The sequence below is a fragment of the Oncorhynchus clarkii genome, chromosome 6 (assembly GCF_045791955.1).
Source record: "Oncorhynchus clarkii lewisi isolate Uvic-CL-2024 chromosome 6, UVic_Ocla_1.0, whole genome shotgun sequence".
NCBI lineage: Eukaryota > Metazoa > Chordata > Actinopteri > Salmoniformes > Salmonidae > Oncorhynchus > Oncorhynchus clarkii.
In genome coordinates this window covers 11,903,548-11,930,101 of record NC_092152.1, presented here as the reverse complement: position 1 = coordinate 11,930,101, position 26,554 = coordinate 11,903,548, and the positions used below count along the sequence as shown (strand labels likewise).

The 26,554-nt window shown below is 43.3% G+C and overlaps 1 protein-coding gene across 1 annotated transcript in view; it reads right to left on the bottom strand.

Moving 5' to 3' along the window:
- LOC139411909 (COMM domain containing 10) overlaps positions 1 to 26,554 on the bottom strand; it is a 41,745-nt gene that overhangs the window by 10,880 nt on the left and 4,311 nt on the right. Inside the window, exons 4-5 of the mRNA XM_071158663.1 lie at positions 25,983 to 26,138; positions 24,591 to 24,701 (exon numbers count right to left, since the gene is read on the bottom strand). Of these exons, the coding sequence (XP_071014764.1) occupies positions 24,591 to 24,701; positions 25,983 to 26,138 (267 nt within the window). The remainder of the gene's footprint in view (positions 1 to 24,590; positions 24,702 to 25,982; positions 26,139 to 26,554) is intronic.

The window sequence follows — 26,554 nt, the reverse complement described above, 5'->3', positions numbered from 1 at the left end:
TACTGAACCCCAGCTGACTAAATGTAGCCTAGTCTATCTGGGGTGGAGGGAATTTTCACACGCCTCTCCCACTGCCGTTCAGTACAGTACACAGCCTGGCGCAATAAAAGAGCACAAAGGCTGGGATTGTCCCCGGCCGCGGCCTAGCCAAAGAGCTGTAATGACAGGCTTTGCCACACAGAGGCCTCTTTCAGAGCAGGCCTCATCTCTGGGCACCAGCTAGGCCTTGCCTTCCCTCCCGGTGCCCCCACCCCCTCCCAAACTGGGAATTAGGTCTCCTCCTCTCCGGTTCCCTTGACCTCTGCACAACAGGAATACTCCAGGGGCAATGCAGGTACAACGTTGTTGTGACACTCTCTGTTAATCAGTTAGCTGGCTCTTCTGTTAGCTCATGCACTGGTTCTTTTTTGGAGAATGGCCTTGACAAGTCATGTTGAACCAATCCAACCAAGACATTTACAAAAAGGATGAAACCCAACGCAAGCAGATTACCGGACTTCAACTCAAACAAACCACCAGATCCTACATCCCTCTCATCCTCTTCGATCCAAAAGGGAGAGGTTGACGTATCTCCTAGGGTTTAAACTAAAACATATCTAAACATACATTCTCATCAGGCAGTAAGCTTTGCGGTGCCTCTGATGCATCTTAACTTCCATGACCAATTTTCTCTCTGGGGACTGCTGTGGCTGGGTGCTGTTGCTCTCTGTCTGAGCTCATTTCGAAAGGCTGACTTTGGTAACTGCTCTACCACATGTGAAATCAACTGGCCCTTGTAACGATCGAAAGCAGCTCTTTATTTTGTCTGGAAACAAGCGTCAGTGTTTTCCTTAAAGCAACGCAGGGAGCTTCCAGTGTTTCAAAGCTGGCAGTGTTTGAGGAGACAGCGCAGATGTCAGAGGAAAGAGTGAGCCCCTCCTCCTGTTTACTCAGAGTGACACAGGCTGTAATAACACTCAACACTTTGATTCAAAGCTGCGGACAGAGAGGCCTCGCAGCGGACAGAGAGGCCTCGCAGCGGACAGAGAGGCCTCGCTGCGGACAGAGAGGCTGCGGACAGAGAGGCCTGGACCCTAGTCCAGAGGCCTCGCTGCGGACGGAGAGGCCTCGCTGCGGACAGAGAGGCCTCGCTGCGGACGGAGAGGCCTCGCTGCGGACGGAGAGGCCTCGCTGCGGACGGAGAGGCCTCGCTGCGGACGGAGAGGCCTCGCTGCGGACGGAGAGGCCTCGCTGCGGACGGAGAGGCCTCGCTGCGGACGGAGAGGCCTCGCTGCGGACGGAGAGGCCTCGCTGCGGACGGAGAGGCCTCGCTGCGGACGGAGAGGCCTCGCTGCGGACGGAGAGGCCTCGCTGCGGACGGAGAGGCCTCGCTGCGGACGGAGAGGCCTCGCTGCGGACGGAGGGGCCTCGCTGCGGACGGAGGGGCCTCGCTGCGGACGGAGGGGCCTCGCTGCGGACGGAGGGGCCTCGCTGCGGACGGAGGGGCCTCGCTGCGGACGGAGGGGCCTCGCTGCGGACGGAGGGGCCTCGCTGCGGACAGAGGCCTAGCCAACGATGAACATTTCAGATTTGGTATAGAAGTTGTATTTTCTTTGATAAAAGTATTGGGATAAGGCTCCATACAGAACATATATTTCTAGTTTTAATCTGGTTAAAGTATTTCCCTAAATATAACCATAGATGAGTTATCTTCACTAGACATTATGCATGGCAGGCTCTGACATGCTAATTCGGTGGAAAATATGAATCCAAATTAATTGCTTTTCCCGCCAAGTACATCAACATACATGTTCCACTGCACTAGGCATAGAATAGGACATAGAACAGTGCCCACGTACAACCTTGATTCGATTCAGAACAACAAGTCGAAGTACATGGATCGGGCTTCTTCTCTAGTCCAGCAGCTTAATAGTTTATCCACCATGGCCCATTTACCTCCATCTGTTACTTGTCTGAAACATGGACCTCACTTGTGAAGTCTCCCCATGCAAGTCATTAGTGTGTTTGTTTATGTTCTGCTTGTGGCCTCAAAGGACAACATACCTTGTTAGGAAAGCTTTAAAAGTGGAAATAAGGCTACATTTCTGCTGTCCCACGATGCAAGTTATTTCCATAATGTAGCACTCACGGAGGGCACGTCGGCCTCATTAAGACACTCGCTAAGGACCAGATTAGCACTGCATTAGCATACAGGAGGGTCCTACAATATAATTACTTTACACTTTACAGTAAAGTGCAGAGTTTGATAGTTTGGAAAAAAATACTAATTTTCGGCTCATAAAGATATATATATATATATATACACACACACACACAAAGTTATGTACTCGACATAATGGCACCCTGAAGCTTTGAAGTGAAATGTCGGACAGTCCGCTAGCCAAGTCAAAAGCCAATTCAGGAGCTCTGCCCTGGATATTGTTTTAATGACGCATGCTACTGCAGACAGGAAAGATAAACTTCCCCCGTTGTAATTAGTGAGAAGTGAAGGGAAACTGACTTACAGCAAGGGGAACGGTAAAACAATGTGTCTACAGAGAGCAGCACCACAAGTCCAGGCACCTCCAGCAGTCTCCATTCTAGTCATGTGTTGCTCAGAGCTCATGTCCCTCTGCTCTACATCTAAAATCATCTCCAATGTGAGCTCCCAGGGACAAGAGATTATTTGTTTTAAAGGTTGGCCAAAAGCCAGTCCATGGCCAACTCATTAAAAGCCAGTCCATGGCCAATGCCCATACCAGCCAGTTCCCACTAGTTTAGTTACTTACTATCAAATCGGATCTCAAAGTAAGTCTTTGAGATAATTTCTTTATGGCTGATTTGGTTGAATCACATTCGGTTTGAATGGTTCTACACTGAACAAAATATAAAACATGTGAAGTGTGGGTCCAATGTTGCATGAGCTGAAATAAAATATCCCTAAAAATGTTCCATACACACAAAAAGCTTATTTCTCTCAAGTTCTGTGCACAAATTTGTTTACATCCCTGTTAGTGAGCATTTCTCCCTCGCCAAGATAATTCATCCTCCTGACAAGTGTGACATATCAAGAAGCTGATTAAACAGCATGATCATTACACAATGCCACAGATGTCTCAAGTTGAGGCAGGGTGCAATTGCCATAACTGCAGGAATGTCCACCAGAGCTGATGCCAGAGAATTTAATGTTCATTTCTCTACCATTACGTCGTTTTAGAGAATTTGGCAGTACGTCCAACTGGCCTCACAACCGCAGACCATGTGTATGACGTTGTGTGGGCAAGCAGTTTGCTGATGTCATCGCTGTGAAATGAGTGCCCCATGGCTTCGGTGGGGTTATGGTATAGGCAGACATAAGCTACGGACAAAGAAGCACAATAGCATTTGATTCCATGGCAATTTGAATGCACAGCGATACTGTGACAATCCTGATGCTCTGGATCGACGTCAAATCACGCTGCCTGAGGCAAATGGTGGTCACACCAGATACTGACAGGTTTTCTGATCCACGCCCCTACTTTTCTTTTAACATTTAAATAAATAAATAAAAAAGGTATCAGTGACGAACAAATGCATATCTGTATTCCCAGTCATGTGAAATCCATAGATTATTGCCTAATTCATTCATTTCAATTGACGGATTTACTTATATAAACTGTAATTCAGTAAAATCTTTGAAATTGTTGCACGTTGCGTTTATATATTTCTGTTCAGTATATTATTAGGCACTTCATAGAAATGCATTGTGTCACTGTTTTCTGTTGGAATTCACTCTCAAAACATAATTGTTCCTCTGCCATACAACATTAATACAATTATTTACAGATATAAAAAACGAACCTCATTTTGAATTGAATAAAAAAATAATTATCAGTAAATTTGGGCGTAAAAAAACTGGAGCGCTGTAGTTTTATACACCAAGGGCAAAATTCTAAGATATAATACTGGCATAAAGTACATACAAATTTACTTTCAGCAATGTTTCAAAACCCCGTTGGTCACCTTTGTGCCAGTCTTGTCACCTTTGAACCAGCCCTTCTTTCAAACTCAAGACAGAGACGTGATAGTGGAGACCTGTGTTCTTGCCAAGATGACAGAATTGCTTGAGTTGTTTTTGTACCCTATTTCTCCATCTCAGGTCAGGCACAGTCACATCAGACTTCTGTCATGCAAACTCTGTAAATACCTCAAAATGTTGAGGTCTGATAGTTTCTCTCCAAAACAAAATTATTTCAGGGCGAGAATGGTACTTCAAATTGAAATTCACAGTGCTACCTATATTAAATGGGAAACATTGACTAAATGTTTGAGTCTTTTATATAGTTGGACTAAAATACATCAATTACACAGCAGACTGACAGATTGGCATCTGACCATAAACAGAGTTGTGGTGGCTAGTTTTTCACAACAGAGTTAACTTCAGTTTCTGAGCTGTAGGGATAAGGAAGCACCAGAAGGTGCGGGTGGAATTGTCTCCTTCGGAATGCTTTTACCAGCACAGCTCTGACTAAAAGGATTCTGGGGCTTTTGACGTAATGGTGAGGAAACTGCATGGTTGAAGTAATTGCCAAAGGCAGAGGGCTTTTTTCTCCCCTTCGCATCCTACCGCCTCATTCTACTCCACACCAATGTGCCTTTTTAGGGGCTGCAGAGCTGGCTGTCTTATCAACGACTGCCAGGTCTCTGCAATGCTGAGTGGAAGCCACTGTCAAAACCACCATGTATCATTCCTTCACCAGCACAATAAAGCCGACACACATTCTGATTACAGGTTTATCACGCCCAACATAAAGTCTGCCGTCAACTGGAGGCGCCATTTCTACAGAATTCTAACAGACACTGTGCTTAATTGGTTCACTATAAAAAGGGTATATGAAAGCAGTCGAAGAAACGACCCAAGAAATAGTCTCATCTCAATCTAGACAGGAGGCTGAATTAAATGAGATTTTAAACATCCTGGGTCGTTATCATTCAGATAAATGATTAATATAGAGGCAATTATTGGGGGAGAGAGTACATGTATGAAGGTTAATGATGTGATATGGCAGACCTGTGTCCAATATGCATCGCAAAATGTTTGAAACATTAGCTAATCATATATAATACCGCATATCCAAAAATCTGAATAACACACTGGATCGCAGGGTTCAAAACATTTATGACATGTATTAAAAACATGCTCCTTTTTACCAGCTCAGTCACAGCCTCCCATTCATCTATTTTCAATGACTTATTATTTCATACTTACATTTTTTTTATGAACCCTATAAAATCTAGTACGTGCAGTAGACGGAATTCATCGGACACGGACACACTATATATAGATTTTTCTATTGTGTTATTGACTGTACGTTTGATTATTCCATGTGTAATTCTGTTGTTTTTGTTGCTTCGCTTTATCAAAGGCCAGGTCGCATTTGTACATGAGAACTTGTTCTAAACTGTCCTACCTGGTTAAATATAGGTGAAATGTCTATACTTTTTAAAGCAGGGAAACTCCAGTTAAAGTGATGCATGACTGCAAAACATATCTTCAACAACACAGGCAGGATTATTCTTTGTCCATTGTTCAAATGCTATCGAGATGCAATCAAAATACCCATATTGTCTTATCACCTGAACCAAGATAACAATCAAGGTTGAAATCACGTTGTTGCCAAGAGATGCTTTTCCACTGCCTTGTAGCTCCCCATCACCATGTTTTCCAATTAAAATAGCCTACCATCCTGCTAGGCTTTATATTTGCAAAGCCACAACCAAATGACAAGGTGAGAGAGGTGGGTGGGGGGGGGGGGGGGGGGTGCAGAGAGGGCGGAACCCAACTCTTGGCCAAAGACCCAGGATAGATCACCTGCAGGATGAAGTACGCCTAGAGCATCCTGTCTGGGGCCACATCCTTGGAAATATCACTCACCTACATAAAGAGAGTGGTTTGACGGTTCTAATAAGCTATTGAATAGAACAACGAAGATGAGACGACTTACAGCATGTTTTGTCTGTAAAATGCACAATCTGTGTGGAATACAATCACGCAGAAAAATGTACTTAAATCCGAAGAGTTTATGGAGAAGCCAAAGTCCCCATAAAAAAATTAACAATTAAGATAGCAAATATTTGTCTTGCCTGCTTGCCAGTTGGTAGAAACAATGTTGAAATGAATTCTCAAACACATAACCTACTTATAAAACCACGTGTACAAAAAAAACATATGCAGTGAACAAATATGTAGCTAGGAGCTGCTTGGTGTGGAGAACAAGTTCTGCTTTATTAATGCAGTATTCTTAACTGTAGGGATTTGAGGATGAGTACATCATTAGTGTGAACAGAAAAAGCTCAGTGTGACACTAACAGTTCATTTCTTCATTATTTATTTCACCTACACTTTATTTAACCAGGTAGGCCAGTTGAGAACAAGTTCTCATTTACAACTGCGACCTGGCCAAGATAAAGCATAGCAGTGAGACAAAAATAACAGTTACACATGGGATAAACAAAACGTACAGTCAATAACACAAAATAATTACAGAAATTTGACTTTAGAATTATGACTGCAATGTCTGTAGAGAGCTGCCAGGTAAATTGTTTGAATTAATTTTATTTATTTAACTAGGCAAGTGAGTTAAAAACAAATTCTTATTTACAATGACGGCCTACCGGGGAACAGTGGGTTAACTGCCTTGTTCAGGGGAAGAATGACAGATTTTTACCTCGTCAGCTCGGGGATTCGATCGAGCAACCTTTTTGTTACTGGCCCAACGCTCTAACCACTAGGCTACCTGCCACCCCAAATTTGCTCCTAAAGAACAACTATTTTTAAGTGGTTAAAAGTCTGGGCTGAGGAACGTAGGCATGTCTGTTAGTCTTTCAGGTCAACTGCAATTCACTTTGCTATCACCCGCCACAACGCTTGGCGTTTATCTGAAACCCCAGATGATAAATCAGTTGCTGCTCTTTATGACATTCAGAATGGACCGAAGGACCATCACCCAGACCATTAAAACAGATGAACAACAGTAGGAGCGGTTTTAAACAGCTCCCTTCAAATTTGGGATGAATAATTAAGAGGGCACAGCACATTGATGAAGCTAGCAAATTCCCATGAATGGTCAAAAAACAAAAAAGACAAACGTCTTCAGCTTTGAGCGTGAGCAGTCATGCTTTATCAGAACCTCTGAGCTTAAGTCATCCTTTGTGAGTCTAGTCCATAACGCCAACTCTAAAGGTCAGGGTCTCAGGGGGGTGCAAGCCGGTCCTGTTTGTCCTACTACAGTATGGAACCTACAATAGGATTAGGTCCTGTGTCTAAATGAAGACAAGGGGTAGTATTCTACCACTGTATATATCCTCAAATTAATCTACAGGACCAACACAGAAACATCCTTATGTAATATCTAGCCAGTTGTAAAAACCACTGAGGAGGGCTGTTGTATTAAATGTATAGGACTAGCATTTTGAGCGAACAACTTTATTGACACTTAAAAAAGGAAGCTAGGATTGTACAAATAAGAGCACAAAATGTGGTTCTGGGTTAACGTGAGTGTACTGTTATGCCGGAACCACACAGACTTTGCGTGTGAGTAGAGCGCGCCAAGTCACATCGCACTGCGTAGCGTATGCCAACTTAACGGTCCCGAGCATCGATAATAAATAGTTGTGTTTGTGATGTTCGCTATGTAGCCCTTGTGAATTATTGTTGCGCGCTCCTTTTGACTCACCTTACATATGTCCTACGGGAGCCACCGTACCTGCCTCCTGTTGTTATGTTGGCTCAGGAACATCAGGAGAGTTGTAGCTAATACACACTTAGAACGAGACTAGCTAAATTCTTTATTTCTACATAACATTATTCTCTCTTGAACGGAGTTCCTGGAGTTTCCCAGCCGTAGCCTGCCAAGGCTATATGCCTGTGCTCGAAATCAACAAAGGTAGGCATAAAGTTATTGTTTTCAAATAGGCGTATGTATTATTGGTACTGGCAGCTCAACTTAAACACTTTTTAACTATACATTTCACAATTCCAGATGTCAATGCACAAACAGTCCATTTTTTCACTTTACCAGCATTGCTTCACGTGAACGTGAGAAAAAGAGACTGGATGTTCTAATTTGAAACGCATGATGGCCCGTCTGTTGTTTTCTCACATTCACCAGAGTGCATTCTAATTCCAGCGTGTACACGCTCGTTCACACACACACACACACACACACAAAAAAACGCTTTGTTTGATATGGGCTTTACTCGAACCTGGATCTGGAGAAGACAACGACACGGGCAGACTATGGGGCATGCAATCTAGTTCCCCAGGCCCATGGCCTACAATATGTTTGAATGATTCATTAGAATTCACAAAAGGTATTGTTTGACTGTTTTAACTTTCAGGTTAAATCCTATACATAATTTATACCTGACAAAACTGACTGAACTTAAAGAAACAATGTATTCAAGGTATGGCAGGCCCCAGCCAGCCAGCAACCCCTGACAGCAGATAAAAGAAAACTAGCTCGATTCATTTTTTCTATGTCAAAGCTAAGTCCTATTGATTCAAATCCCATCTACAGATACGTGTCTGAATCCAGTATAAATTTCAGTGCTTGAACAGTGTAATTTCCAGATGCTCTTTCCCCTTAAATACAGCATAAATAGTTGATCAGTCATGTTTATTAAACACTATTTCAATTAATTTTAGAGGTTTTAGAGTTTAAATTAGAAGTGTTTGATACAAAACGCAAGATGTTCATTTGGAGTCACTCTGGATATTTGCAGAGAGATTCTCACCCTCTACTACAACATCGCCACGTCTTTAGTTAAGTAACTAGCGACGCCACAACATTAAAACAAAGATTCCCCTCTTAACATATGACATCTTTCATATAGCTTTGTTTCATATCTCCGCACCACCTATCTGCACTACCTTCTCTATCTAGCACGCCCGAGATTACATTGGAATTTAGCATTGCTTTGATGAAGCCTTGATGCAATAAAGCCATCTGGTCTCATCACGTGGAGCTTGCTTGATTTTTCTAAGCCCCATTTCTGCCGGGCAGATCCCAGCGGATAAACTCCAACAGGGAGTGGGTTCTAAGTATTGTGTCCACACAGCCTTTATGATCCAACAACAGATAAGAAGTCTAGCTATTAATAGAAGAATGATGGAGACATATGGCAGAGGATATAGTCAGGGAACGTAAGTAAATTGCTTACATGTTCTTTCCAACCCATCCCGTGTTTCATTGAAAATGCGCAATGCAGCAGAAAAATGATTGGTTAATGCTTTCAGAAGTTCAGTGCCACTGTAAGTCACATTACTCAGGTTTGATGATGATGAGAGTCGATACACAGGGACCAAGGAGCAGAGATCAGTTTATAGCTATGGATAGACAGAGTATTCCTAATAGGCAATACAGTACTGTACTGACGTAGGCATGCTTTCATTCATTTAATGTTATATAAAAATACACACATTTTTAAATCAACCTGACGAGACCTGAAGAGAGACATGAAAAGAGCTGCAACCGTATTCTTCAAAAACTTGCCAAAATTGTTTATGCTATAGCCTAAGGGGATAAAAAACATTTACAGTGCATTCAGAAAGACCCATACACACGGTTATATTTCAGCCTTATTCTAAAATGATTGATTAATTCAATGTTTTCCCCATCTACCCACCCACAGTATCCCGTAATGACAAAGCAAAAACAGTTAAAAAAAAATCTAAAACAGAAAAACCTTATTTACATAAGTATTCAGACTCAAAATTGAGCTCAGGTGCATCTTGTTTCCATTCATCATCCTTGAGATGTTTCTACAACTTGATTGGAGTCCAGCTGTGGTAAATTCAACTGATTGGACATGATTTGGAAAGGACACACCTGTCTTTATAACGATCCCATAGCTGACAGTGCATGTCAGAGCAAAAACCAAGCCATGAGGTCGAAGGGATTGTCCGTAGAGCTCAGAGACAGGATTGTGTCGAGGCACAGATCTGGGGAAGGGTACCAAAAAATGGCTGCAGCATTGAAAGTCCAAGAACACAGTGGCCTCCATCATTCTTAAATGGAAGAAGTTTGGAACCATCAAGACTATTCCTAGAGCTGGCCGCCCACCCAAACTGAGCATTGGGGGAGAAGGGCGTTGGTCAGGGAGGTGACCAAGAACCCAATTGTCACTCTGACAGAGCTCCAGAAGGACAACAGTCTCTGTAGCACTCCACCAATCTGGCCTTTATCATAAAGTGGCCAGATGGAAAGCACTCCTCAGTAAAAGGAACATGACAGCCCGCTTGGACTTTGCCAAAAGGCACCTAAAGGTGCACCTCAGACCATGAGAAACAAGATTCTCTGGTCTGATGAAACCAAGATATAAACTCTTTGGTCTGAATGCCAAGCGTCACATCTGGAAGAAACCTGGCCCCATCCCTATGGTGAAGCATGGAGGTGGCAGCATCATGCTGTGGGGATGTTTTTCAGCGGCAGGGACCAGGAGACTAGTCAGGATCGAGGGATAAAGAGAACGGAGCAAAGTACAGAGAGATCCTTGATGAAAACCGTTCCAGAGCGCTCAGGACCTCAGACTGGGCTGAAGGTTCACCTTCCAACAGGACAACAACCCTAAGCACACAGCCAAGACAACACAGGAGTGGCTTCTCTGAATGTCCTTGAATGGCCCAACCAGAGCCAAGACTTGAACCCGATCAAATAGCTCTGGAGAGACCTGAAAATAGCTTTGCAACGACGCCCACCATCCAACCTGACAGAGCTTGAGAGGATCTGCAAAGAATGGGAGAAAGTGCTGAGCAAAGGGTCTGAATACTTATCTAAATGTGAGTTTTTTATTTTTAATACATTTCCCAAAATGTCTAAAAACGTGTTTTTGCTAAGTCATTATGGGCTATTGTGTGTAGATTGATGGGGGGGGGGGGGGGGGGGGATGAATTCATTTTGGAATGAGGCTGTAATGTAACACAATGTGGAAAATGTCAAGGGGTCTGAATACTTTCCCCACTGTAGCTTCACCAACCAACATACTGCAGAGCTTCATTTAACAAAGCTTTTCAAGCACATCCTATGCCCCCAGTCTCAAATTGTTGCTTGTGTTGAAAAAAAGCTTGTTTTGAGTTATGGTGGGGATTGATTCAACACTGATGGCACACAGACGTCAAACAGGAATGGTTTCTGGCGTGTCAGATGCTTCCTGCATCTATAATTAATCTGGTTGCTCTAAACAAAGTATTGTGTGTGGGGTTAAAGACCGGAGTGTGGGGTTTGACCAGTTATCCCATGGGGATCTGCCACAACCACACACCACTGAATACAACTAAACAAATCTGTGTATGTACAGTTGAAGTCGGAAGTTTACATACACCTTCACCAAATACATTTAAACTCAGTTTTTAAAAAATCATTCCTGACATTTAATCCTAGTAAAAATTCCTGTCTTAGGTCAGTTAGGATCACCACTTTTTTTAAAGAATGTGAAATGTCAGAATAATAGTAGAGAATGATTTATTTAAGCTTTTATTTCTTTCATCACATTCCCAGTGATTTATTTAAGCTTTTATTTCTTTCATCACATTCACAAGTTTACATACACTCAATTAGTATTCTGTAGCATTGCCTTTAAATTGCTTACCTTGGGTCAAACATTTTGAGGAGCCTTCCACAAGCTTCCCACAATAAGTTGGGAGAATTTTGGCCCATTCCTCCTGACAGAGCTGGTGTAACTGAGTCAGGTTTGTAGGCCTCCTTGCTCGCACACACTTTTTCAGTTCTGCCCACACATTTTCTATAGGATTGAGGTCAGGGCTTTGTGATGGCCACTCCAATAAACTTGACTTTGTTGTCCTTAAGCCATTTTGCCACAACTTTGGAAGTATGCTTGGGGTCATTGTCCATTTGGAAGACCCATTTGCGACCAAGCTTTAACTTCCTGAATGATGTCTTGATGTCTTGCAAGGACCCCCCTTTTTCCTCCAAACATATTGATGGTCATTATGGCCAAACGGTTCTATTTTTGTTTCATCAGACCAGAGGACATTTCTCCAAAAAGTACGATCTTTGTCCCCATGTGCAGTTGCAAACCGTAGTCTGGCTTTTTTATGGCGGTTTTGGAACAGTGGCTTCTTCCTTGCTGAGCAGCCTTTCAGGTTATGTTGATATAGGACTCGTTTTACTGTGGATATAGATACTTTTGTACCCGTTTCCTCCAGCATCTTCACAAGGTCCTTTGCTGTTGTTATGGGATTGATTTGCACTTTTCGCACCAAAGAACGTTCATCTCTAGGAGACAGAACGCATCTCCTTCCTGAGCGGAATGATGGCTGCGTGGTCCTATGGTGTTTATACTTGAGTACTATTGTTTGTACAGATGAACATGGTACCTTCAGGCATTTGGAAATTGCTTCCAAGGATGAACCAGACTTGGAGGTCTACCATTTTTGGGGGCAGAGGTCTTGGCAGATTTCTTTTGATTTTCCCATGATGTAGAGTAAAGAGGCACTGAGTTGGAAGGTAGGCCTTGAAATAAATCCACAGGTACACCTCCAATTATGTCAATTAGCCGATCAGAAGCTTCTAAAGTCAATGCATCATTTTCTGGAATTTTCCAAGCTGTTTAAAGGCAGTCAACTTAGTGTATGTAAACTTCTGACCCACTGGAATTGTGATACAGTGAATTATAAGTATAATATATATAATTGTTGGAAAAATTACTTGTCATGCACAAAGTAGATGTCCTAACAGACTTGCCAAAACTATAGTTTGTTAACAAGAAATTTGTGGAGTGGTTGAAAAATGTGTTTTAATGACTCCAACCTAAGTGTAGGTAAACTTCCGACTTCAACTGTATATCTAACAGTATATGAGAGAGAGAAGGAGGGTTATACACACACACAGTCTAGTGCCAGGTAAATACTGAATTAAATCAAAGAAATGTTGGTACTCGTGGGAATTATGGAGCAAAACCATGACTTTCTCAGTTAAAACAGTCTTAACACCACCTCCTCTCTGTATAGAACATTCGGCTATCATTAGATCTCAAGACACTTTCAGCACGAGTAAGCATCATACAGCGATTAACAAGAAGCATATCACTAATAATGCTCAGGCAAGCAAATAAGATGCCAGTGATTGTGGAGAGAGAGAGAGAGAAAGACAGGAATAGAGACACAGAAACACACAGACAGAGACGCAGACAGAGACGCAGACAGAGACGCAGACAGAGACAGAGATGGTCTTCTAACCAATGCATGGATTCACATGTCATGACTCATCTTCTGAATGGCCGAAATAGCGCGGCACAAACAGTATTCAACACTTTCCACTCATTCCATTTCAGATCTCTCATTCAGCCTGTTGGGAAGTCACACTGTGGATGAAGGGCTGACTGACACAGAATCTATTGTGGCTGCAGATTGTGAATGACACATTAATAACATAACACATGAAGCTAGTGTGCTGCAGAGTGATATTCAAAAACACTTCCACCGAATCCTCATATTCTACAATTCATTTTTTGGAAGTGCAAATTGGAGGATATTGCCACATGGTTGCCACAACGGAATAGGTTAAACCAACACTGACTTATCTTTCTCCGGGGATGTCTTCCAGCCTCGCTACAAGAGGCTCAGGTTGGAAAGCATGGTACAGACAATTTAATTCTGCCAAGATGAACACGCAACAAAACAGGACAAGTATAAGCCATAACAAAACGATTAGAGGGAGCTTTGCCTGCTATGGACTAGGCACTATGCACTTATCGCAGTGCCAAGGGCCAAACCCACAGCCCTTTCAAGAGCAACTCAAGCTTGAAACAATGTGCTCCAATTAAATGACAGAAACAGTGGCATGCCAAGGGCCGGGATACATGGACCCACCATGGCCTCCATTTTGAAACTGTATACATGTAGTAGAATGTATGCTTTGGCTCAGGGAGGAGGGAGAGGCGAGGCTGATGGCTGCTATTCACCACTGTAGGGCCTCTTCTGTGTGGCAACCCTAGTGATTGTCTAGGCAGCCAGCTTGAGCCCTCTGGTATGCAGACACCGCGGCTGTGAGAGCCTTGACCATTTTTACAGTAGGCTTGTGGGAAACAAGCAACCACCAGGTCAAACTCCTACAGCTGCCTCCCTCTCAAAATCCACTAGGTTTATTCAACTAAATCCAACCCGATGCCGGACATAAATGGTGTGAAATGGTCAACCAACTAACTATCTATCTTTTGTATAAAACCGCGGCATTGTCGTCGTCATCTCTCTTTAGGGGAAAATACAGGACAAAGAAAATTAGGCTACATGTAACAGTTCAAGACATAATACTCTTGATAACCAGCCTGAAAAAAGGCCTTTAATTTCCATGCAGTAGTATTCATTATGTAGCCTACCTGGGGCATGTCGATCTTTAAATAGTGCGGTACATACTATGCATGGAAATATTGTTTTCCTGCATTACATGCAGCAACTTTCAACAGAATCCTCTATGATGTCAGATAAAATAAAAGGAAATATAAGGAAACAACCTTGTCTGTCATTAAAGGGCTGTTGACAGTACCTACCAGGACTGGCAAGGAAAACCATACTGTAATGGCTACCCTTCCACAACCATTATGTGTTATCATATAGAAATAGTGGACAAAGATGTTTTTACAACATCGAATGCAGCACAAAGACAGACAGCTAAATAACTATATACACAAGAGAATCCTACAGAGCAAAAAAAATCAAAGAAAACAGGTATGGTATATCAATATAAAAATCAGACTAGGTATTCCACAGGCTTCATTGAGATGAAAAGTTCTGATTTTCCTTCCCATTCCACAATCAACAGGGCTGGTTTGAGATCTCAGAATCCACGTAAACGTGTACGGATAGAGAGTCCAGACCACCTTAAACAACACCTTGCACGTAACTGTGTACTAACAGAGTGAGAGTCCAGACCACCTTAAACAACACCTTGCACGTAACTGTGTACTAACAGAGTGAGAGTCCAGACCACCTTAAACAACACCTTCCGCGTAACTGTGTACTAACAGAGTGAGAGTCCAGACCACCTTAAACAACACCTTGCACGTAACTGTGTACTAACAGAGTGAGAGTCCAGACCACCTTAAACAACACCTTGCACGTAACTGTGTACTAACAGAGTGAGAGTCCAGACCACCTTAAACAACACCTTGCGCGTAACTGTGTACTAACAGAGTGAGAGTCCAGACCACCTTAAACAACACCTTGCGCGTAACTGTGTACTAACAGAGTGAGAGTCCGGACCACCTTAAACAACACCTTGAACAAAAACATTGGCTAACAACTAAAAATCACTTTGCTATTGCAGAAAGAAAAACAATGTCATCTGGCAATTTCCATTTTGCTGAAGAAACTGTACAGGGCAAAACTAGCTCAGATTTGAGAACTAAGATCTGAGACCAAACAAGACAAACAAATGGGAATTAAATGTGTTTGGATGGATTTGCCACCTTCCCCACTCATGTCTGCATCAAACATGTATCGTGGGTGTGCTAAACAAGCTCTTCAAGAAGCACAGAATTGGGGTATAGAAAATTAGGAAAGGGGGAATCAACGGTCCCCGCAGCAAATAAAGCTGTGACATCATTGTATGGGTACTATTATGCCACTGGGCTGAACACATCACCAGAGGAATGGATAATCCCGGAACAATGGGCACCCTGAATGGGATCCCAAAGGAGAAAAAAAAACTAATCACCAAGGAGAAAAGAGCCCAAAAGATGGCTGCACAAAGCATCCTGGGCCATGAAGAGGATGACAAGCCCCAGACAAGGCTTTATTGTGCCATGTGACGGGTGGGAGTTTGAAGGGATTTCAGTCTGGCTGACAACATTTTGGTTTAAAAGCTATCCGATATATTGATCGCCTGACATAAAACCTGTTCCTGTTATTTTACAGTTTTAACTCTAAGACTGCTTGTTAGCTCTGTGTTTTTTAGGGAAGATAGAAAGTCCTGAAAGTTTTTGTTTTCAACTTGTCTGTGGCAGAGACATGTGAGGAAGAGGAGCGTGGATGTTTTGAATAGGGATAATCACAGCACCTATTCATAAGTAAAAATGTAATGTTTAATTGCATTCTTTATCTCTCTAGCTGATAGTAAATGAGGTCACAGTATCACTGCGAGAATTCCAACAAAGAGCTTCCGCTCCTCAGTGGATAAATACATTACAATCAGAAGTCTTTCAAGTCAGACGCTTTGATACAAAACAAGTAGGTTTGATGAAATATAATTAGTTAGGGCACTCACTGGCTGGGAATAGCGTTACAAGGAAATGGCAACCAACAACAGCACACTCATGCATAAGTCAGAATGACAGAACAGGAAAATACAATTAAGCATAATCTATTTATCTATACGAAGTAGGATGCCAGAAAACGCTAGTCTATGCGGTAGGGTGCAGGATTAGTTAAAGATTGAGGTGGAGATGTTGAGGAAGAGAAGGCCACGTTTGGCAAGAACCGTCAATATACTGACAATTCTAACAGTCACCCTGCTTGGATCGAGGCAATTCCATAGTAACCAACTTAATACACTTTCAACCTATTTAAGCAATAAGGCCAGATGAGGTGTGGTATATGGCCAATATACCACGGCTAAAGGCTGTTCTTAGGCACGACGCTGCGCGGAGTGCCTGGATACAACCCTAAGCTGTGGTATATTGGCCATATATCACAAACCCGAGGTGCCTTATTGCTATTATAAACTGGTTACCTACGTAATTAGAGCTGTACAAATAAATGTTGGCATACCTGTAGTATACGGTGTGATATACCATGGCTGTCAGCCAAACAGCACTCAGGGCTCGAACAACCCAGTTTATAATATATCTTTGACCTCTCAAATTCAACCTTGAAGCCAGTCCCTGCCTTAGACTATCAGATCAAAGACCTATAAATGAATAACCATTCTATGACTCATACTGAAGGTTAGATTAAATTAGCAAACTGGTAGGTTTATTTTAATTAGCTATGTCTACAAACACGATGTATAATGAGCTAATCCCCAAGCTGGTCCATTTAGAGCAGTGAGCAATGGAATCCTCTAATGCTGAGGGACAGAGAGATGAGAGAGGCCCATAGCCTGTTGAAGGATTTTATCATCTCAGACTTCAAGTAACATCTGAGAGACATTGTTTGTGCGTTTGTGTGTGTGTGTTAGGGATATGTAACTCCAGCGGCTCCCTGGCTGGCTTGGATGGTGAGGAGAGGAGACAGGTTTCATACTATACACTACTGGAGGTTTGCTTGCTTCTCCTCTGGGATTGGGCTGATGAAGCAAGACACTGATCAGGTGGGAGTTCTCAAAACTCCGATGCTTGGCTTCCAAATCAATAATGTACAGCTGTCCTCCCTCTCAGAGATCCAATATCACACTACCTGGAAGGTTATCTGGGTATTATCAAGTCTTCTCCTTTCAATCAACCCGATATACTGAAATGGTTTCAGAGATAGTTGTTATTTTGTTATTAGGTGCATGCAGAATAACTTCTGAATTGAAAATATTTGTTAATGATATTGTGAAACTCTGAAGCCAAACAAGATGATCTACAGAATACAAAACATTATATTGTGTGTGTGTGTATATATATATATATATATATATATATATATATATATATATATATATATATATATATACACACACACACACACACACACACACACACACACACACTTGAACTCCAGTTTAAAGTTGAATCAGAAAACCATTCTCTCTGTAGACAGCAGATCCTGGGAAGGCCGGAAATTGTTGTGGAGCAACAGTGCCCCCTCTTGGGTGTTAGAGGCAGAGCCTCTCAGCAGATTGTGATGAACTGTGGCTGCTCCTCCCATTAGCTTGGCTTGCCTCAGGTCTGTAGCTATCTATTCCCAACAGGGCCCATGTAAGTGGATTTAAATAAATTGATTGATGTTTTTCTTGCTTGGGAGGAAATATTGAGAGAATTATTATTATTTTTTTTTATCTTCCCACTATAGTGTGCATGAGATAAAGAAAAGCACATATTACTGTTTGAGAGTGAGAGATTATTATTATTATTTTTAAATGTCTTCACATTTTCAAACAGTTTAGTAAGGCCCTCGTCCATAGAGACACATACCAGCTCTACTGATAGTACTGCTACTACCAGCAGTACTACACCTGCACCTGTTAACAACACAAGTTGTTCTGCTTCCACGAGCACATCCAATGCTAGCATCAGTAATTCTACATTTGTTGGTAGCCCAGCTAGCATGGACATAGACAGTTGTATATCTGATGCAGCCGAAGAGCTACTGCCCCCTTACCCGGGAAAGCACCGAACAACAGACGTTGGACCATAGAAGAGGCGCAAATATGATGCGAAGTTCATTAATTTGGGGTTCACCTATATTGGGAGTAGTGCCTTTCCTCAGCCACAGTGTTATATGTGCAAAAGTACTCTCTCAGCTCGATGAAACCATCACTCTTGCGCAGACATTTAGAAACAAAGCATGCCAATTTGAAAAATAAGCCACAATTCTTCCTGCTGCCATGGATATGGGTGGGACACTGCTGGGGGAAAAGGCCAAACAACCTATACAGACCATGCCTTCATCAAACAGCACTGCTTCACGATGCATCAGTGGCTGTAGATGTTATGAAACAATTACTGCTTCGCATACAAGCCAGTGAATTCTATGCGTTAAAGCTGGATGAGTCAACAGACGTGGCAGGCCCTGGCACAGCTCCTGGTATATGTCCGTTACGTTTATGGGGGGTCAATTAAAAAGGGAGACATCCTCTTCTGAAAACCAGGACAGTACTGGACAGCTTTGTGACATCAAATGGACTTCGGTGGTCAAGATGTGTTGGTATCTGTACTGATTGTGCAAAAGCCATGACAGGGGGAGACAGCGGAGTGGTAAGGCGCGTGCAAGCAGTTGCTCCTGACGCAACTTGGGTACACTGCAGCATTCATTACAGACCATAATTTTCACTTGTCTGACCGCTTGCATGATGACGAGTTTCTCACATGACTGGCCTATCTGGGTGATGTTTTTTCTCGCCTGAATGATCTGAATCTAGGATTAAAAGGAACTCGACACAACTATATTTAAATTGTGGGACAAAATTGAGGCTATGACTAACCCTTTCCCTCCTGGACAAAAGGAACACCTACGTGAGAATGCTATTCACTGACTACAGCTCAGTGTTCAACACCATAGTTCCCCCAAAGCTCATCACTAAGCTAAGGATCCTGGGACTAAACACCTCCCTCTGCAACTGGATCCTGGAGTTCCTGACGGGACGCCCCCAGGTGGTGAGGGTAGGTAGCAACACATCTGCCACGCTGATCCTCAACACTGGAGCTCGCCAAGGGTGCGTGCTCAGTCCCCTCCTGTACTCCCTGTTCACCAACGACTGCATGGCCAGGCATGACTCAAACACCATCATTAAGTTTGCAGACGACACAACAGTGGTAGGCCTGATCACCGACAACGACGAGACAGCCTATAGGGAGGAGGTCAGAGACCTGGCCGGTTGGGTGCCAGAATAACAACCCATCCCTCAACGTAACCAATACTAAGGAGATGATTGTGGACTGCAGGAAAAGGAGGCCCGAGCACACCCCCATTCTCATCGACGGGGCTGTAGTGGAGTAGGTTGAGAGCTTCAAGTTCCTTGGTGTCCACATCAACAACAAACTAGAATGGTCCAAACACACCAAGATAGTCTTGAAGAGGGCACAACAAAGCCTATTCCCCCTTAGGAAACTAAAAAGATTTGGCATGGGTCCTGAGATCCTCAAATGGTTCTACAGCTGCACCATCGAGAGCATCCTGACTGGTTGCATCACTGCCTGGTACTGCAATTGCTCGGCCTCTGACCGCAAGGCATTACAGAGGGTAGTGTGTACGGCCCAGTACATCACTGGGGCAAAGCTTCCTGCCATCCAGGACCTCTACACCAGGCGGTGTCAAAGGAAGGCCCTAAAAATGGTCAAATACCCCAGCCACCCCAGTCATAGACTGTTCTCTCTACTACCGCATGGCAGGCGGTACCGGAGTCCCAAGTCTAGGACAAAAAGGCTTCTCAACAGTTTTTACCCCCAAGCCAGAAGACTCCTGAATAGGTAATCAAATGGCTACCTGGACTATCTGCATTGTGTGCCCCCCCCAACCCCTCTTTTTATGCTGCTGCTACTCTGTTTATCACATATGCATAGTCGCTTAAACTATACATTCATGTACATGCTACCTCAATTGGGCCGACCAACCAGTGCTCCCACACATTGGCTAACCGGGCTATCTGCATTGTGTCGCACCACCCGCCAACCCCTCTTTTACACTACTGCTCTCTGTTCATCATATATGCATTGTCACTTTAACCATATCTACATGAACATACTACCTCAATCAGCCCGACTAACCGGTGTCTGTATGTAGCCTCGCTACTTTTATAGCCTCGCTACTTTTATAGCCTTGCTACTGTTTTTCCAGTGTCTTTCTACTGTTGTTTTTATTTCTTTACTTACCTATTGTTCACCTAATACCTTTTTTTGCACTATTGGTTAGAGCCTGGAAGTAAGCATTTCACTGTAAGGTCTACTTGTTGTATTCGGCGCAAGTGCGCCCGAAACAGATGACACAAACAACTGGATTGGTTATCCCTTTAATGCTCTGCCTCCAGTCCACTTACCGATATCTGAACAAGAGAGCCTCATCGAAATTGCAACGAGAAGTTCTGTGTAAATTTAATTTAATCAAAAGTCTCTGCCAGATTTCTGGATTGGGCTGCGCTCAGAGTATCCTGCCTTTGTAAATTCCGCTGTTAAGACACTGATGCCCTTTGCAACCATGTACCTATGTGAGAGTGGATTCTCGGCCCTCACTAGCATGAAAACTAAATACAGACACAGACTGTGTGTGGAAAATGATTTAAGACAAACTCTCCAATACACTGACGTGATCTTCCTGTCTGGGTTGGCGCCTCCCCCTTGGTTTGTGCCGTGGCGGAGATCTTTGTGGGCTATACTCGGCCATGTCTCAGGATGGCAAGTTGGTGGTTGAAGATATCCCTCTAGTGGTGTGGGGGCTGTGCTTTGGCAAAGTGGGTGGGGTTATATCCTTCCTGTTTGGCCCTGTCCGGGGGTATCATAGGATGGAGCCACAGTGTCTCCTGACCCCTCCTGTCTCAGCCTTCAGTATTTATGCTGCAGTAGTTAGTGTCGGGGGGCTAGGGTCAGTCTGTTATATCTGGAGTACTTCTCCTGTCTTATCCGGTGTCCTGTGTGAATTTAAGTATGCTCTCTCTAATTCTTTCTCTCTCGGAGGACCTGAGCCCTAGGACAATGCCTCAGGACTACCTGGCATGATGACTCGTTGATGTCCCCAGTCCACCTGGCTGTGCTGCTGCTCCAGTTTCAACTGTTCTGCCTGCGGCTATGGAACCCTGATCTGTTCACCGGACGTGCTACTTGCCTCAGACCTGCTGTTTTCAACTCTCTAGAGACAGCAGGAGCGGTAGAGATACTCTTAATGATCGGCTATGAAAAGCCAACTGACATTTACTCCTGAGGTGCTGACTTGCTGCACCCTCGACAACTACTGTGATTATTATTATTTGACCATGCTGGTCATTTATGAACATTTGAACATCTTGGCCATGTTCTGTTATAATCTCCACCCGGCACAGCCAGAAGAGGACTGGCCACCCCTCATAGCCTGGTTCCTCTCTAGGTTTTGACCTTTCTATGGAGTTTTTCCTAGTCACCGTGCTTCTATACCTTCATTGCTTGCTGTTTGGGGTTTTTAGGCTGGGTTTCTGTACAGCACTGAGATATCAGCTGATGTAAGAAGGGCTATATAAATACATTTGATTTGAACCCAACATTGCAGAGTTATGAGCATCCTTTCAAGCACACCCTTCTCATTAACCTGTGGTGAGTTATTCACAATATTTGATTGAACAAATAAGGTTTTATATGTAAGATAGTTAATTAAAGAGTACAATTATCGATTATTATATTATTATTTGTGCCCTGGTCCAATAAGAGGTCTTTGTCACTTCCCACGAGCCGGATTGTGAAAAAACACACTCATTCTTATGTTTAATAAATGTATTGTATAGTGTCTGTGTGGCAGGCTTATAATGATGGCAAAAACAACATTTGAGAGTGCGCTGACCCTGGTGCTAGAGGAGGTACGCAGCTGGAGGTTGAATGTATGAAGGGGTACGGGACTATAAGAAGTTTGGGAACCACTGCCCTAGAGAAAACAAAAAAAACTATACATACCTCGGCCTAAACATCAGCCACACAGGTAACTTCCACAAAGCTAGGAACGAGCTGAGAGACAAGGCAAGAAGGGGCTTCTATGCCATCAAAATGAACATAAAATAACACATACGAATTAGGATCTGGTCAAGAAAACTTGAATCAGTTATAGAACCCATTGCACTTCCTTGTTGTGAGGTCCGGGGTCCACTCACCAACCAAAAATGGGAAAACCACCAAATTAAGAGACTGCATGTAGAATTCTGCAAAAAAGATCCTTTGTGTACAACGTAAAACACCAAATAATGCATGTAGAGCAGAATTAGGCCGATACCTGCTAATTATCATAATGCAGAAAAGAGCTGTTTAATTCTACAACCACCTAAAGGAAGCCAATACCAAACCTTCCATAACAAAGCCATCACCTACAGAGATGAACCTGGAGAAGAGATCCCTAAGCAAGCGGGTCCTGGGACTCACAAACACAAACAGACCAGACCCCACAGAGCATCACAATTAGACTCAACCAAATCATGAGAAAATATAATTACTTGACACACTGGAAAGAATTAACCAAAAAATTAGCCAACTAGAATGCTATATGGCCATAAAGAGAGTACACCGTGGCAGAATACCTGACCATTGTGACTGACCCAAACTTAAGGAAAGCTTTGACTATGTACAGACTCGGTGAGCATAGCCCTTCTATTGAGAAATGCCGCCGTAGACAGACTTGGCTCTCAAGAGAAGACAGATTACACAGATTTACAAAGAATTCGAAAACAAACCCAATTTTGAGAAACTCCTATATCGACTGGGTGAAATACCAGTGTGCCATCACAGTAGCAAGATTTGTGACCTGTTGCCACAAGGGCAACCAGTGAAGAACAAACACCATGGTAAATACAACCCATATTGATGTTTATTTATTTTCCCTTTTGTACATCGTTACATCACTGTATATAGACATATGACATTTGAAATTCCTTTATTCTTTTGGAACTTCTGAGATTGTAATGTTTACTGTTAATTGTTTATTTCACTTTATTTGTATTTTTATCTACTTCACTTACTTTGGCAATGTTAACATTTGTTTCCCATGCTAATAAATCCCTTATATTGATTTTAAGAGAGTGAGAGCGTGTGAGAGAGTGTGAGTGAGAGCTTGTGAGAGTGTGTGAGAGAGAGAGAGTGAGTGTGAGAGAGAGAGTGAGTGTGTGAGAGAGAGTGAGTGTGAGAGACAGAGAGTGAGTGAGTGTGTGAGACAGAGAGTGAGTGAGTGTGTGAGACAGAGAGTGAGTGAGTGTGTGAGACAGAGAGTGAGTGAGTGTGTGAGACAGAGAGTGAGTGAGTGTGTGAGACAGAGAGTGAGTGAGTGTGTGAGACAGAGAGTGAGTGAGTGTGTGAGACAGAGAGTGAGTGAGTGTGTGAGACAGAGAGTGAGTGAGTGTGTGAGACAGAGAGTGAGTGAGTGTGTGAGACAGAGAGTGAGTGAGTGTGTGAGACAGAGAGTGAGTGAGTGTGTGAGACAGAGAGTGAGTGAGTGTGTGAGACAGAGAGTGAGTGAGTGTGTGAGACAGAGAGTGAGTGAGTGTGTGAGACAGAGAGTGAGTGAGTGTGTGAGACAGAGAGTGAGTGAGTGAGTGAGACAGAGAGTGAGTGAGTGAGTGAGACAGAGAGTGAGTGAGTGAGTGAGACAGAGAGTGAGTGAGTGAGACAGAGAGTGAGTGAGTGAGTGAGACAGAGAGAGAGTGAGTGAGTGAGTGAGTGAGTGAGACAGAGAGTGAGTGAGTGTGTGAGACAGAGAGTGAGTGAGTGTGTGAGTGAGTGAGTGTGTGAGACAGAGAGTGAGTGAGTGTGTGAGACAGAGAGTGAGTGAGTGTGTGAGACAGAGAGTGAGTGAGTGTGAGAGAGACAGAGAGTGAGTGAGTGTGAGAGAGACAGAGAGTGAGTGTGTGAGAGAGAGCGCACTCTGGGGACAGAATACTAACATCATAAACACAAACACCTGATAAACCTGGTGTTACCATAACAACCAAGGGAACCATTAGGTTCCCATTTTCTGATGAAAATCTGCAAATGCTGTCCATTGATGGACATAAATGGTCGACAGACACTGTACAGATACAGACCCCACAGGACTAAAAGGAAAGCTGGCCCTTGAGGCCATTGTTAACAAGCTCCCTGCTGTCTGGTTTCAGGTCTGCTTCATTGTCAAGAGGGACACATGCAGAATTAGCATCCATTTTGAAGATTGAATGGATCCCCTGAGATCTGCTAAGTAAACAGCCCCTCTGTTTTGAGTGGGTAACACAGGTGTGTGTGTGTGTGTGTTCAACAGTGTGAAGTAGGCTATTTACCTCAGAATCCTCATTTCTGACACCGAGCTCCAGCACTGCATGTGGATCCTTCAACTTGGCTTGGGTAGACTTGGCCATCTGAAGGTTGAGCTGCCATCCGACATGTTCCAGCTATCAACCATACAGAAACCACAATAAAAACATTTAAAATAGTGTTCGTTGTTTGCAGTAACTTCATTGTTGATGCAATATCTCCAGCGAACTTGGCAGTTTCACCCATTAAGGATTCTAGCTTTAAGAAATCTTAAGAAACAATTCTGGGCCGGTTTTTCCCGATAGCGCTGGAATTTAGGCTTACGAGTGATAACAATGTATCGTTCAAAATCTAATTTAACGATGCCCCAACGAAGGTTCTAACGATGATCTTAACCTTAAGATGCTTTTGGGGAAACTGGGCCCTGATCAGTTGGATGGTGCAGTGAAAGCACATTTAAAGCAGAGGCCCAATGGGACCGCTAAGTGGCAGAACGCTCCATTAATCTGCCTTAGCAGTGAAATAGATTAGGTGTACTGAGAGGAGAGATAAGTCTTTAATGATGCCGAGTGGCATAATAAACCTGGAGCTCTCTCTGTGTGGTCCCAGGACGTCACAGCACCAAGTGTGATCACACCCACTCGAGCCTCCCAAAGGGGACAATGCTAAAGACTACTTCCCAAATGGAACCCCTGATGGTCCCTGTCAAAAGTAGTGGACTATAGGTAGTGTACTATATAGGGAATAAGGTACCACTTAGGACACCCCCGAAGACTGCTGTCGATGAGATTATCATGACAACATCACAGGTAATTGTTTTTTTAAACCAGGCAAGTCAGTTAAGAACAAATTCTTATTTACAATGACGGACTACCGGGGAACAGTGGGTTAACTGCCTTGTTCAGGGGCAGAACGACAGATTTGTACCTTTTCAGCTCGGGGATTCGAACCAGCAATCTTTTCGTTACTGGCACAACGCTCTAACCACTATGGTACCTGCCTGGTTTGACTCTATTCTATGGTGTTAATATACACAGAGATTTGTATAATCGTTTATGTTCAAATGATCAGTTGGATCTGGCAGTTTCCTATCCATGCCAACGTGGCTCGGGACCCTTGGCTCAACTGGACTGGCTTAATGCCAAAAAGAAAGAGCAAACGTTTTCTGCTTTCATTGTTTCACCACTTGAGAGAGGAAAGCCTAAACCTTGCGTTGTACGCAATGCAATAACGCAATTAGCCATTCTACGTACTTGGGCAGCGACGCAATTTGTAACTGGACGCAACTACGCAAGATGGCCATTTCTCGTAGCTACAGTAATGGCATTATTTCGCTGAGTACGTACGATATAAATAAAGAGTAAACGGCATAGCAGGGGCAGAATTATTGCACTGCCGTTGACACAGTTTCTCCTCACCTTTTTGGGAGCAAAAATCCTCTGCCTGACTTTCTCCACGACATCTGGGCAGACAGCGGTCCAGGCCTGGCAGAAGGCCTCCGCCTTCTCTGGGGAAAGATGGATCTTCTCCAGCTGCTGCTTCAGGGATGCAGGCTTCACATTATGATAGACAGCCTGCATAGAGATAGACGATCTGTAAGTGATAGACAGCCTGCATTGAGATAGACGATCTGTAATAGTGATGGACAGCCTGTATTGAGATAGACGATCTGTAATAGTGATAGACAGCCTGCATAGAGATAGACGATCTGTAAGTGATAGACAGCCTGCATTGAGATAGACGATCTGTAATAGTGATGGACAGCCTGTATTGAGATAGACGATCTGTAATAGTGATGGACAGCCTGTATTGAGATAGACGATCTGTAATAGTGATGGACAGCCTGTATTGAGATAGACGATCTGTAATAGTGATGGACAGCCTTCATTGAGATAGACGATCTGTAATAGTGATAGACAGCCTGCATTGAGATAGACGATCTGTAATAGTGATAGACAGCCTGCATTGAGATAGACGATCTGTAATAGTG